Below are 14,703 nucleotides of genomic sequence, written 5' to 3' on the forward strand. Positions count from 1 at the left end.
ATATATCGATAGTCCCGGTTATATCGATACTATTTCTATGCACGCACGGAGAAAATTACATACAAACAGGATCGGATATATCGATAGTCCCGGTTATATCGATATTTTTTCGGACTCCCTTGAATATCGATATAACGAGACTTTACTGTAACTCCAGGCACATATCATTTAGGAATTAATCCTTTTTTGCTGATGAAAGAAGAGAGTCTAAGGCAGGGGTGTCCAATGTCGGTCCTCGAGGGCCGCTGTCCTGCCTGTTTTCCAGCTCTCCCAGGAGCAACACACCTGATTCAAATGATCAGCTCATCAGCCAGCTCTGAAGCAGCATCAAAATGGTCCTGATGATTTGAATCAGGTGCGTTGCTCCTGGGAGAGCTGGAAAACAGGCAGGCCGGCGGCCCTCGAGGACTGACTTTGGACACCCCTGGTCTAAGGTTTCTTACGAAAGTTTATGTAGTCCTAAGACTCAATATTCTGTGGGTCCATCAGGTGTCTGACCTCTTTGTTGAATAGAATCAAGTATTAGACAACATTCTGCACTATTTTGTTGAATATCAGAGAAGCATTTGAGACAGTAATTCATAATGGAACCTCATTGAACAGTCCTAAAATGGTTTAGGTTGTACTCGAGGAACATATTTATTTTGGGAACCACCGGATGTTTTGACTCTGATATAATAGAAAGCATGTGGTGTTCTTCAAGTGTCAACCCGCAGTACCCTTTTGGTTCAGCGTAATAGCTGAAAGTAAAAGCCACCTAATGTGCACATAAAGGAACAGAAACCTTCAACGACACAACACTTGATCACGTAGTGCACTTGAAGAGCAAAATTCAGTAAAAAAAAATATATATATATATTTATTTTTGCATGATATTTGACATGTTTATCTGACGAAAGAAGTTATCGGTGATCGGCGTAGATGTCTGTATGTATTGTTCCGGCACAAACACCTTTCAAATGAATCCACCAATGTCGCTAAAATAGATTAAACAGGAAGAGACCAATTAAGCTAAGTACAAATTTGCCTTGTTCCTCCGCCAAAAAATTAGTTTAATGTGACAGGCGTATATTCAGAGAAAAGGCGATCATTCAAAGCACCGTTGTCGGCACAATGAAATGCCGGTATTCATTATTTCCAAAGTCATTTGCCTTTTAACTTTGCTATGCCCATCGATGCTCGACACACATTTGTCTAAGCTCAACCAAAATAAAAGCAATTTATGGCTTTATCTTCGTGTATTTGTCAAATAAAAGCTCCAGCGGGAGGAACATTGCAAAAAGCACTTTCTAGAATTGTAGTTTTTTTAAATATATGTATTTATTTCTGAGAGTGTCCATAAACTTTCCATTTTAATGTCAGTACTTTCATAATGTGTGACTTTTAAAGGGCACCGATAATGCAAATGCATTAAGGATAGCTAAAATCGACATATTTTTTGGGGAATTCTACGCTTTGGAGCAGCGTTTATTTTGTAGCAAACGCGCTTTAACTCATTCACTGTCATCCCCGAATGTATTCGGGAATTCAAAATATGACGTGGAACGCCATTCCTGAATTTATTCGGGTTTTGTTTTTTTGTCGTGGGGATGCCGATAAAGCGCTGGTAAGACCTCTGGCAATGTTTTTTCCCTTCCACGAGGGGGCAGCATTTCCCTTTTTTCCATGTTAGCTTCATCAGTTGTTAAATCGCTGTATAGATCAGTGTATGTATTGTATTTTGTACTTCCATTTCGAGCTCAGATAACTCCAAACCCTTATAACTTAGGAATTAACTCTTTTTTTTCTGATGAAAGAAGGAAGTCTAAGGTTTCTTACGATGGATTGGATGTTTTTGTCGTTCTTAAACTCAATATTCTGTGGGTCCTGGAATTTGAGTGACACTGACAAAAACCTTTGCACCGGAATGGACGCAGTTTTGCACATCATCTGGCAGTGAATGAGTTCATAAAAAAGTATCAATCTGACACGAGAATTCGATGGAACCGTGAAAGCATGTTAGTGAAGAGGTGCAGGCCTAATAGATCATCTTGGCGACAATAACAGAAAGAACTGCTTCCGCTCCGTAATCCAAACTGAGCCAAACATGGACACAATGGAAATTAATTTAAAGTAAAAAAATACAAATAAATAAAATAAAAATACGATGCCCGAGTGATCATGCACACACGCATTAAAACGGGCCAAGGGGGCCAGGGGGGAGCAGCATGGTCAGGTAGTGAAATGTTAATGGACATGATACTAACCAGGACACACTGCTATGTTGCAGAGTTTGGTCTGCATCTCGGGCCATCCGCAAGGCACGGCATCACCTTCGTTCACGCACTTCCAGGTTCGAGTCCTGGTGCCCCGCCCACAACTCACTGAGCACAGACTCCATGAGGACCACTCGTGCCACAGTCCATGCACTGCAAATGTCCATAAAAGCACCCCAAAAAATATATGTATATATGGGGATGGGAAATGGGGCATTAACGCCGTTAGATGTCAATTGAGAGAAATGTGATAGATTGATGAACACAAGCACATTCCTTAGGGAACTTCATTTCAGGCAAAAAAAAAGATGGAGGCCTGGGATGGGCATAGTCATGCAATAATGCGGATTTCATTCAGACTATTACTTACCAACAAAAACTCACAACCAATTACTGCTCTAAGCTAGCTTTGCAAAGTTCCCCCCATCCTACTTGGGCTAATTTTAGCCGTTGAGGTAAATGCGAGTGGAATAAACGAGCGGTGGTATTGCGCAAAAAAAAACGTGTCAATAATAAATGTGACCTCAAGCCTCCTCTTGCGTTGCTTTATCACTGAGCTTAACGTGAAGCGATGTCGACTCGATCTGATTTCAACGCGTCACGTTGGCTGCGCAATGTCCAAAGTGTACGCAGATGAACGTGACGCATCATTTGGTAGACTTTACAAAAATATTTCGGAAGAGGCCGAGGCAACCAACCCATGCGTGTTCACAATGGTCTAATCAAGGAGAAAGATGTCTGTGACTTATTTTTGATGGAAGCGCGACGGAATTTGGACAAAATGGGTAAGAGAAAAAAAATGAGGATGAAGATAGTTGGCCTTGTTGAGCAAAGCTAAATAAATCATTGCAATAAATGTTTAAGTTTACTTTGTGAAAGATGGCTCAGAGGAGCGGGGAAAGGCGGAGGCGCAGAAAGAAAAAAAGTGTGCGGATAGATAGCGGGACATTCATGGAGATTTTAAACAGAGTCGTTGTCCCCTTGTACATTGTCAGAAATTGAAATAACGCAGTATGAGGAGTTTTTAAACCAGAGGTGTCCACATTTTTTAACTTGCTTTTTTTAACATTAGCTTTTTTTGGAACAGTTGAACAAAAAAATTGTTCTAATTTAAAATAGATTGTTTTCTTACAGACAGTGTATTGTAGGTGTTCAAATACCTGACATGTTTTGGCGCATACTTATGCCTTCGAAGTATACGAAAATATATATATATATATATATATATATATATATATATATATATATATATATATATATACTTCGAAGGCGGAAGTATGCCGAAACATGTCAGGTATTTGAACACCTACAATACACTGTCTGTAAGAAAACAATCTATTTTAAATTAGATATCAAGTAGACAGGATGAACTTAATACAACAAAAAAATGTTCTTTTGTTGATTGTTGCCATTTTAGAAATAGAAAATCGCCATTTTTTGAAAATGATGGATCTCATTCAGTCAACAACTCAGATGCTAATTTGATCTTCCTAATTGAGCCTCTAGATGGCAGCAATTAGCACATGCAGTTAACAGTGCTACTGCCCAATGTGTTGATTCTACAATCTACATGCAGGCCTAAAGTTATTGATTTTATGACACAGGCTGTGGGCCGGATGAAAATTGACCACGGGCCGCATTTGGCATTTAAAAGAATGAGTTCAGTGATTGCTACGGGCTTATGGTTTGCTTAAAAAAGAAAAGCCCACACTCATACGCCTCACTCATACGCCTTTATCATCAAAGCAAACTTCAAATAGCGCCACGTTCGCTGACAGCACTAATCAGACCCGGGTTATGTGTCGTTTCAATATGGGAACTCGATGTCCCTTGAAAATGTATTTTAATAATTAAACACGCTCATTTAATTACATATACATTATGGAATCAGCTTGTAATTTTTCATCAGTAACATGTGCTGCAGCAAAGCCGTAATAAGACTCATGCATCATATTAACCCTTAAGATACACCATCATTACCGGCGTTTTAATGTGGGGTCAAAACACAAGATGTTGCATTATTCATCTTCTAGTGCTCAGGAGTTGCATGTCGCCATGAACACAAGCTTTGCATCCTTGTTCCCGGTATCATAGTATTTTTTTCCCTGTTTTAAATGTCACCAAATCTACGGCAAATCAGCATTTGCTAAATATAACAGAAGCTATGCTGCAACTTTACGGTTTCGTTTGATTGCCACTATAGAGAAGATGTTTTTATTTTTATTATCTAGTTTTTATTGATTTTTATTATCTTTTATTTTTATTTATGTTCATTTATTTCTCTTTTACTTCTTTTCATTTGTTTTTTATTTGTGTTTTATTTCATTGTCTGATTATTTATTTATTTATTTATTTGTTTGTTTGTTTGTTTAGTATTTTTTTAATTTATTGCGGTCATGTCGCAGGCCCTGGGAAATTGACATTGGGCCGCAATTGACCCCCTGGCCGTACTTTGCACACCACTAATTTATCACAAGTGAACTTTATACGGCAAATGAAAGTGAGAAGGGAGAAAAAAAAACATTTGCTCGACCACTTACTGCCTAGTTGTTTTTAACACTGACAAGAGCATTTAGCTAAATTGACTTTAAATTGGGGGAGGTTTAACCATGAAGGGGTGGGGGTAAAAACGGCCTTCGGGGCTTCATTGCTTTTCGCGTATCACATTATTTCTCTGCTGTTGCATGTGAAAATGTGCACAGAGATGCCCACCGACAGATGAAACCAATCGTCGTGCAAAAACAAAAGAAACTCGTTAAAATGGTGTCGCGGCGCACTCGTAATTGAAGGGTTATTTTTAAAAGTCAATTACACCAATCTCATGAAAAACATGGCTGTCTCTTTGCTACCACCCCCACATTTGCCATTGAACTGAATTTGTCGCGGTAGGGCTATCCCTGGGGTGTCCCTCCACTCTCGACGGAATGCAACAAATCGTATGTGGAACAACACGGCAGGCGATGTCCCATCAAAGGAACGGCGGAGAAATTAATAATCAACACTGAATGCAAAAAGCAAAACGCTTTGACGTACAAATCACACTTGGCGGATTTGAATTAAAACATGATATGACTTTCATTACGCGCTGACGAGGAGGCTGGGATGTTTCTCTATTATCCGTTTTGACCATTTCGGACAAAGATTTGAATTCTCACATGCGTCACCGATTCCGCCCCCATTTCAAGCTCAGATAACTTCAGACCCATACAATTTAGGAATTAACTCTCTCTTTTGTGTTAAAAGAAGACAGCCTAAGGTTTCTTACGCTGCATTGAATGTTTATGTAATTTATGTCATTTTGAGTGACAGTGACAAAAACTGGACACATTTTTGCACATTGTCCGACAGTGAATGAGTTAAAATTGAATAACTGTCAGTGTCTTTTGTGTTATGTTACATTATTTTGTTTTTGTTTTTGTGACTTCAAATAGGCGCTGTAAGAGTGGCCTTTACAGCAGCACCCGTATTTGTTTTTCTACTTCTTCCTTTCCTTTCCTCTTACTTTCATCACTTTGCTTCTGTGGAATGTAGATTTCTCCACTGCGAGACTAAAAAAAGGCTAATCCAATCCAACTCCGGCATGACGTCGTTTCAAGTCAATAGTCGCGATAAATACTGGCATTTTGTTTCAATCCAAGACGAAAAGGTGCCCGGGGAGCCTACCTGAGCTAATTATCCCGGGTTCACCCGGACAGGAAGCTGTATTGTTGCACATGCGCGTCTCCCGCAGGGCGCCGCTGCACAGCGTGCCGTACGGCGACGAAACGCACGATCGCGTCCTCACTTGCCAGCCGTGGCCACAGGTCAGAGAGCACACGCTCCATTGAGACCATTCCTCCGCTGCGGGGTCACCTGGAGATTTGAACACAGAGGCTAGCGCGTAGAGGCTAGCGTTTAGAGGCTAGCGCTTAGAGGCTAGCGAGGAGGGGGGCATTCGCTCGTTGAGCAATTTGAGAACTTTGGGTTGGGTACTAAAACAGCTGGGTTGTGGAAGCATGTATGCAAAGTCTTGAGAAGATGCCATGTTTTTTGTTTATTGAAAAAGCTATGCTAGTTCTTCGCAATCCTATCTGATTTTTCCCTCGAAAGAGATAATGAAGTCACCCCGCTTCTCTCTGAATTGTTGTTTGTTTTTTTCCAAGCACCGTGTTCTTCGATAGAGGCGTCATCACGTGGCAGCGGAAGAAATCAAATTAATTTCATGTCCTTTAATCGCATTACATCTTCATTAACATGCCGTGAGTCAGGGTTTAAGCTCATCTCCGGCGCCTGGAGGAATGTACCAATGGGAGTGGGACGGGTACGAGGACAGAGAGAGCCGCGGGTTTTTTTTTTTTTCCCTGACAGAAATGGGGCTTTTCTGCTGCGCGCAGTAGGACCAGCCACGACGGATGCGTGCGCCTGCTCGTCGGCGCAGGTCGCCCTATTCGAAAGGAGGTCAAACTGCCTACAGGAATAATGAAAAATGTCACGTCTGTTAATAAGTAAATAAATAAAAAAGGCAGTACAGCTCACTTTTCAACTACATTTGACTTTTTTGGGCACTTATATGATATCATGTTTTTTCTGTTCAGCTCTAGTGACATTTTCACCAAAGACAGCAGTCAACAGAGCCATGCGTTACTATCTATGCAAATTAGGAAATTGAGATTTCTTTCTCTTTATCACTCTGTATATATTTTGTATTTATTTTCAAGACTCCTTATTTTGGGGCTGTGAACGCACACGTTACACACCTGTCTGTGCTTGAAACACACCTGGCTGGTCAGCTGATCTTGGTCGTTGCGTCTTCACCTTTGAGTCGTCATCGTACGGGTCTGAAAGAAAATAAGATCTTTTGAATGGTGTATTTTTTGGGGGACTCGATTAACTCATTCACTGCCACACTGCAAAAAAAATGTGTCCACTGCAGTGCCAAGGTTTTTGTCAGTCACTCAAATTCCAGAACCCACAGAATATTGACTTTTCGGACTACAGAAACATTCAATGCAGCATAAGAAACCATAGACTCTCTTCTTTCATCAGAGTTAATTCCTAAATGATATGGGTCTGGAGTTATATGAGCTTGAAATGAGGGCGGCTGTCTAACAATGAATATGTGGTTTATATAGCGCTTTAACAACAGCTGAAGCAGGAACAAAGCACTAACATGGAAAAAAGGAAATGCTGCTCCTTTGCCAGCCACCATGGCCAGCCCTTTATCGGCACTCAAGCATGAAAAACAAATTTGAGAATGGCGCTCTACGTCAAATGTTCAAGTCCCGAATGAATTCGTGAATGTAAGCGAATAAGTTAATTGTGTATGTTTTTGTCTGTGCGCATTTTAAATCTGCAGATTATCAATATTGGGGTTGAGAAAGCCGCGTCAGCAGTAAGGAGAGAAAAAAAATGGAGGATGAGGTATAATCAAGCTGAGATCTGCTTATCCCAAACAAGGTTGCTTTTGTCAAACGTTCGTCCAAATAGAATGATTGCCTTTGATTTCAGACGTAGCGGAAGTGGAAACAAAAGCAGAACGTCAAAGCCCGTTATCGCCCTCTGCAAATCTTTTTTTCATTTCTCGGCAAGGCGATCACGAGACAAGTGGAGGGCAAACATTGAAGTTACTCACTTTAGGGTCAATAACGTAACGATTATGATGATTGCGCAATGTTCAGACTGTTTAATCACCACTAATCAATCAATAAATTAAATTGCAGTAGCACGCAAATGCGCAGTGGGCTCACAGCTTGTTTATCAATGCTTGTTTAGCCGACGCTTCGGTTTTCGGGATCCGGTTGATAAGCTTGAAGCGCTAGATTTGACGATGACAGGCATAAATAAGGAGACGCCGGGTGCAGACGTTGTTTTGATAACCCGCGTGACGTGTTAAGATTCCACTTGTGGCGTGTCAGCGTGATGTTCATTTAGGGAGCAAAGGATGAGAGACGTGGCGATTGGGATTTTAACTCGCGGGGAGGGGAAACTGTCACTGTGAAGCCGGCGGAGTCACTGTCGTCTTGACAGTGATTGGGTGGTGCGGTGCATCAGACTGGCAAGGCCTGTAAACAGTGTTTTGTTTAGTTTTTTTCTTCTATCGTGACATTTTTAGAAAAAAATGTTTTTCTGAGAGCCTTCTTGGGAAGGTGGCCAAATAAATGATTGGCAGATGTGTTTTCGCCCAACGGCGCTTATCGTCGGAGATGGGCATTCCGTTCCCAGGACGGACGGTGGATGAGAAGATTTGGAAAAAAAATGGGCGGGACTGAGGACGAAACGAAAGTTTTGGTCTGGCGACCCATGTGAGAATAAAGAATCAATGACTGAATCAATGAATTAACATATGAATGAATCAGTGGATGATTCAATGGATGAATCAGTTAACGAATCAGTGGAAGAATCAATGAATCAATCAATGAATTATCAGTGAATCAGTGTACGAATCTGTGAACAATTGTATAAATGAATCCTTGAAAAAATCCGTGAATCAATCAATAAATCAAGGATTAGTAAATGGATCAGTCAATGAATCAGTGAATAAATCAGTGAATGGATAAGTGAAGGAATCAGTAATTGAAATCAGTGAACGAATCTGCGAACGAATCGGCGAATTGTGTAGATGAATCCGTGAAGGAATCAGTGAATCAATCAATGAATCAAGGATCAGTGAATGGATGAGTCAATGAATGAATGGATAAGTGAATGAATCAGTAATTGAAATCAGTGAACAAATCAGCGAACAAATCCGTTCACAAATCCGTGAACGAATCAGTGAATCAATCAAGGAATCACGGAATCAAAGCAGTTATTGAAATGCTAATATAGAGTTGCGTATCATGATACATCAAAACATGAATGTCATTTTTAGTTTGCGTTGCACATCGTTTGCTTGCGACTTTACATCACGGAAGGACACTTCTTTCTTTTTCAAGCCCTACATCCATTCTCGCTATTCACTCTCTGGTGCTCGTCCATTTATTCCAGAGTCCATCTGGGAAGTGTCCAAGCTGATGGAAGCAGACTATAATGGACATTTTATAAGCTACTGGACAGATAGATCTTGCTTACCCCTACCCCCCACGCCCCCTTCACCCTCCACCCCATCGCCAGCTCCAAAGCAAATATGAGATTGGCACAGGACAGCTTCTCCCCGGCTGTGAGGACCTCAAGGACATTGGTGTGCTTTCAAAATGGATTCCCAATCGAGTTTTCTCACGCCGGCGGGTTGCCTGTGTTTTTTTTCTCGTCCTCCCTTTTGACGCAATCCCAAATAGGTGCAATGATGCTCGCTGGCCTCGCTTCACTTCTTGAAGCCAAATTGATGACATGGCATAGTAGATATTGGTCTACTCTATCAACCCATTGCCTGTGTTGTAATTATTTTAAAAAGTAGGACAGACTTCTGTCAAGATTAAAAGCACAACACATTGTGACGGCAACAATAATTTGGAAAATACACAAAAGTATCAAAAAAATTCTGCTGAGGTTTGCCTATGCAGGAAGATGGTGTTACCATAGCGACATGCGCATCTCGACGCTAGGAAGGAATTTAAGAGGTATCAAAGACATCAAATCTTGGGGGGGTACGGATTGTAAACTGTTGTCCAGTCTCAAGATGCTCCATGTCTCCGGTGTGATGGAATCGTTTAATTTTTAGTGGCAGCCGAATTTATCGCGTCCATGCGTGACCACGTTTCGAGTATTCAACAAATAGCTGCGACAGAAACGCATTCATGATTAAATTCCTATACAAACAAACTGATTGCTTGCGTTCGGGTCGATTTAAATCACAGGCCAGAACGACTCCAGAGACTGGATTATTCATTTATTTTGTTTCCATAATTCATATCACACAAGCACATGATGAGGCTGTACATTCGCCATATGTTGGTTCATTGCTTAGTAGGAAGAGGGTGGAGAACAAGCCAATTGAACACTAATTGTTGTTCTCGGATGCTATCCGGACAACGTGTACGCTCTAGTCGCGCAGAAAAATGAGGAGGGGGAGCATTTTGAGGGAATCGTTTCAGCACTTATAGACATGCATTCATTTATTTGGTCTTTTTTATTAATGATCTGCTTTGCTGAGCAGTTTAGTTTTGCTATGTGATGTTTGTGCGGTTGTTAGGATAATGTTAGATGGCTTTTTCATGTATTCATGACATATCATCGCTTTCCTCCAAATATGAGAACTGCCCAGCAAGTGACCAGTAAATTCAAAATGGCCCCCAAGGTAGCAACATGTCTTCCACAGTGTGTAGTTGTCCATACATAGCAATTGAACTCCCTTAAATAGCCCAAGGTGAGAACACTCCAGCCTGCCTGCCTCATTTCAGCGCTTACCGTGTCGACAAACACTCTTTAATTCTGCTTCCCTGTAACAAAATGGTTCCAGGTAATTTGCTGCGAGAAGAGAAAACATGTTGAACGTGCACTCGGTAAATCGCATTCAGTCCGACGAGGCTAATCGGCAGTGGTTACGTTGACCAAAGAGAACCTAATGCGTTTCTGCTTGAAAGAATTTGAACAGTCAGGGAGGACGGTCATGAGCATCCGCCATTTTTTTGGTCTTGAAGTGGCAGTTCATCAAAATGATTTCTTCACCTGATTACGTCTTTATGTTCAATGTTGAGCGCGATTTGCTGGTTCAACTGAGGTAGACTGTCGGAAAGAGCCTTGCTTGCACTTTAAGCTAGTTTGGAATCAATATGCACCGCTGTGCTGCAGAGATACAGAATGACGACTGTCGACGATGCGATATACTCGAAGGCAGATAGGAATGGTGCCAGATACGGCAAATTGCCCCGTCGATCAGCGACCCGTCATTCCTGCAGAACACCCCCGCACTTGCACTCAAGCCATTGCTGCAAAATGGGGTTTTCGAAAATCAGCGCCTTTTACCATAAATCGAGGAAAAGGTTTCTTCAGCCTTCATCTGGATTGCTGTGTCGGACGTTTCGCTCCTCATCAGAAGAGCTTTGTCAGCGAACTAAAGTTGTGCTGGTAACCCTGGTCCTATATCCCTAATGGATATGCCAGACCACTGCTTTGATACGTCCCTGCTCTTAGACCAATACCACGTAGGCTTAGTCAAGCTAATAAGGTGAAACCAGAGCCAGGGAAAGAACAATAGATGTAATCAGACTTCATTGGCCAATAGACATAATCAGACTCCTTAGGCTGATACTGCGTAGGTTTAGTCACGCTGCTGTCGCTACTGTTATTCTTTTCTTCTGTCATTCGGGTGTGCATTTCGGCAACCCCATATCATCGGATGACCCATTGCGAATTACAATTCCAGTGAAATGCTTCGACCGGGGCTCAATACCAAAGAAAAGAAATTTGACGCAAGTCGCGGCAGGTATACTTTCGGCGCCAGCGCTACTAGCCCTTCTGGAGCGTGACATAAAACGCATCATGGAATGAAAAGCAAGATTAGCCCCAAGATCGACCAAGTCATGCTTTCAGGGCCTCCCTTCTTTCCACAGACGAGCTGTCAGCATGAGTTTGGTTTGAACCGGAGTGCATCGCAACAAGCGCAGCCTATGATCGACACCTCATATGCACTGAACAATCCTCATCTGTAAATCCATCAAATAATTTTTGGGCCATGGTTGCGGGAGAATGTCATAAATTTGACTGGTCAGTCTATGTTTTCTGATAAAAAACAGATAAGTGAAAGCGATCCCATCTAGCAATTACGAACTGTCAGTCTCATTTTTACGAATAAGGTAAAATATCTTCCAAGATGACCAGAGCGGTCCAGTTGTAACCAATTCAAATCCCTGAGCAGAAAATGACCGTATGAATAAGAATAAACCTCAAGCGCCCCCGTCGAATAATCCAACAATCTCAGAGCATGCCGATGTAAAACTGAGAGTTGGGAAGACATCCGCAGGCCAGGGGTTAGTTTCATCCACATGGCGCTTCCATTCTTCAGGCTAAAAGGTCAGCCTGGATTTTTTTTTAGCCATCTGCATAAGCCTTGAGGTGATGTTGATGGAAATGAGACTGCTGGATTCAATCGTCATCTTTTTATTTCTTTATTTTTTTCTGAACTTGGGAAGGTTGGAGGGGTTGGAGCCCAGTCACGCTCCTCTACCAGTTGAACCCCGGTAACTTTAAACGAGCCCCAGCGGTCCTCATTACCCTTTGAGATCTCCCTAGACACTCTCATGAGTACAGATGCACTCTTAACGCACTCGCGACGCCCTCGTAGATAGAATCGAGCGCCACTCGCATGGACACCGCTGTTGTATCTATCTGCCGAAGTGTTCATAAAAAAAAAAACGTTAATTTGCCATCGTTTACGAAAAGCAGCTGTCCGGGTCTTGTAAGCGGTCATTATCAATGACGCTCAGACAGCCCAAAAGGTTTTGAAATGACGAGAGTCCAAACTGCTTGGAGTCAATTGAAGCTGTCATTGCAGCGTTGCCAGCCCGTCCGCGATGCCTTCAAGGGCATTTTGTAGGAGCGCAATATGAGTTCACACCGTATTTACCTCATTCACTGTCAGACATGTGCAAAAATGTTCCAGGGTTTTTGTCATTGTCACTCGAATTCCAGGACCCACAGAATATTGAGCTTTACAACTACATCAACATTCAATGCACCATAAGATACCTTAGACTCTCTTCTTTCATCAGAAAAAAATAGTTATCTAAATTATTTGGGTATGTAGTTATATGAGCTTGAAATGAGGGCGGCTGTCCAAAATCCGATACAATAGCGCTTTAACAACAGCTGAAGCTGGAACAAAGCGCTAACATGGAAAAAAGGGAAATGCTGCCTTCTCATGGAAGGGGAAAAAAGTAGCCAAAGGCCATGGTCAGCGCTTTATCAGCACCCAAACAAGACAAAACAAAACCTGAACAAATTTGGCAATGGCGCTCTATGTCATATTTTCAATTCCCGAATAAATTTTTGAATGGAGATGAATGAGTTAATGAATTGTGATTTTTTTTTTTCTGTTAATTTAAACATCATGTCAGAGTTTCCGCCTGAGCTTTTGTCAAGTTCATTGGAAAAGGCCATTGCGCTCACTTGCAAAAACACACACTGACGAGTCACTGGGGTCAAGTTGTAATTTGCTGCTTTTTCAAATCGTTTCCACACTTTATGTTCTTGTTCCTTCTAATGCGTGCTAAAGATTGGCCTTTCTTTGTAGCGTGAACGTCGTTTTGCCGCGTCCTTTGTGAATGATGCCTTTTGATAAAGTGCCGTGAAGAGAAACATTGCCTTTGCCACTTCTTTGATTCATTAGCGGTGTGAGAAGGCATTCGCTGCAGGCAGATCTGGGCTCCCGTTGCCGGGGTGGCTCGATAGTTTGTTATTATCGTCAGGCTTTGCCCTTCACTTGCAGCAATTCCGCCCTTGCTCTTAATCTTATGTCACATTTACGCCACAAGACGCAAAGAAAACATGTTTTCTTTAAAGCAAAGATACTGAACATGCAAACAGTTCGACGACATTATCGGATCTCTCTCTCTATCTCTGTTTTTTTCTATCCATATCTCTTTCTGACAAGTTTGCTGCAGTGCTTCAGGGACAGCTAGCTTGTCGTAGAGGACACGTTGACGACTATTGATCCATACCGTCTCCCGAAACCTTTGGGACCTGTACGTGTGAGTCTTCATAAATGCTATTTTGTGTGTGATCTTGTTGAATCATGTGAAAAAAAATGACATCCGCTGTTATTGTTGACTGGTTGATTCATAGCAATAGTGTAGATCACAGTAAAGTCTCGTTATATCGATATCGGATATATCGATAGTCCCGGTTATATCGATACTATTTCTATGCACGCACGGAGAAATTTACATGCAAACAAGGTCGGATATATCGATAGTCCCGGTTATATCGATATTTTTCCGGACTCCCTTGAATATCGATATAACGAGACTTTACTGTATATCCGAAGTGAGGCCCACGGGCCAAATGCGGCCCGTGGTCAATTTGCACATCTGGCAGTGAATTAGTTAATTTAGAATCATGGAGCGCTCAGGCTTGCTGTTTTGAAAAATATATACATTTTTTGTAAATATTTGGTCATGAATAGAATTTTATCAATGTGGTTCCGAGACGATAACCTCCCGTGATCGAATGCACACTGTCAAGGACGTTTTTTTTCAGGGCATGTGAAATACCCGATCGATCGTTTCCTTTCACACACATTTCAAATGAAGACACAAACAAAAAAAAAGTGTTTTGTCTCACCGACGCCGACCCCTATCATGATGGTGAAGATGCTATTGTCTTAAATTGGCAAAGCATCGCCAAGTGGAGACATTGGAAAACGGCATAGCCACCCGCCAATGCCGCCGTCCATCTAGAAACTCAAAGATTCCGATTTCTTTATCTTGTCGTGATTTGTCAATTGGCCTTCTTTGCCCCCGGATAGATTTAATTGCCACACACCGGCTGATGACACTAATGTGCGCTGACTAAACGAGAGCGAGAGGCCGGAAAA

At 41.8% G+C, this 14,703-nt stretch overlaps 1 protein-coding gene across 20 annotated transcripts in view; it reads right to left on the reverse strand.

The window, feature by feature from the left end:
- Positions 1-14,703, reverse strand: part of adgrb2 (adhesion G protein-coupled receptor B2) — an 85,403-nt gene that overhangs the window by 44,427 nt on the left and 26,273 nt on the right. For 17 of the 20 annotated variants that reach the window (XR_016113473.1, XR_016113474.1, XR_016113475.1 and 14 more), the window contains exons 3-5: positions 6,992-7,072; positions 5,919-6,107; positions 2,247-2,408 (exon numbers count right to left, since the gene is read on the reverse strand). Coding sequence is in view for 17 of the 20 variants with exons in the window: in XM_088986989.1 (XP_088843115.1) it covers positions 2,247-2,408; positions 5,919-6,107; positions 6,992-7,072 (432 nt within the window). In the remaining 3 variants the exon portion in view is untranslated. The remainder of the gene's footprint in view (positions 1-2,246; positions 2,409-5,918; positions 6,108-6,991; positions 7,073-14,703) is intronic. The other 3 variants (XM_088986994.1, XM_088986986.1, XM_088986981.1) reach the window with 2 other exon arrangements.

Source organism: Hippocampus bargibanti, linkage group LG20 (assembly GCF_051943395.1).
Source record: "Hippocampus bargibanti isolate YZ-2025 linkage group LG20, ASM5194339v1, whole genome shotgun sequence".
NCBI lineage: Eukaryota > Metazoa > Chordata > Actinopteri > Syngnathiformes > Syngnathidae > Hippocampus > Hippocampus bargibanti.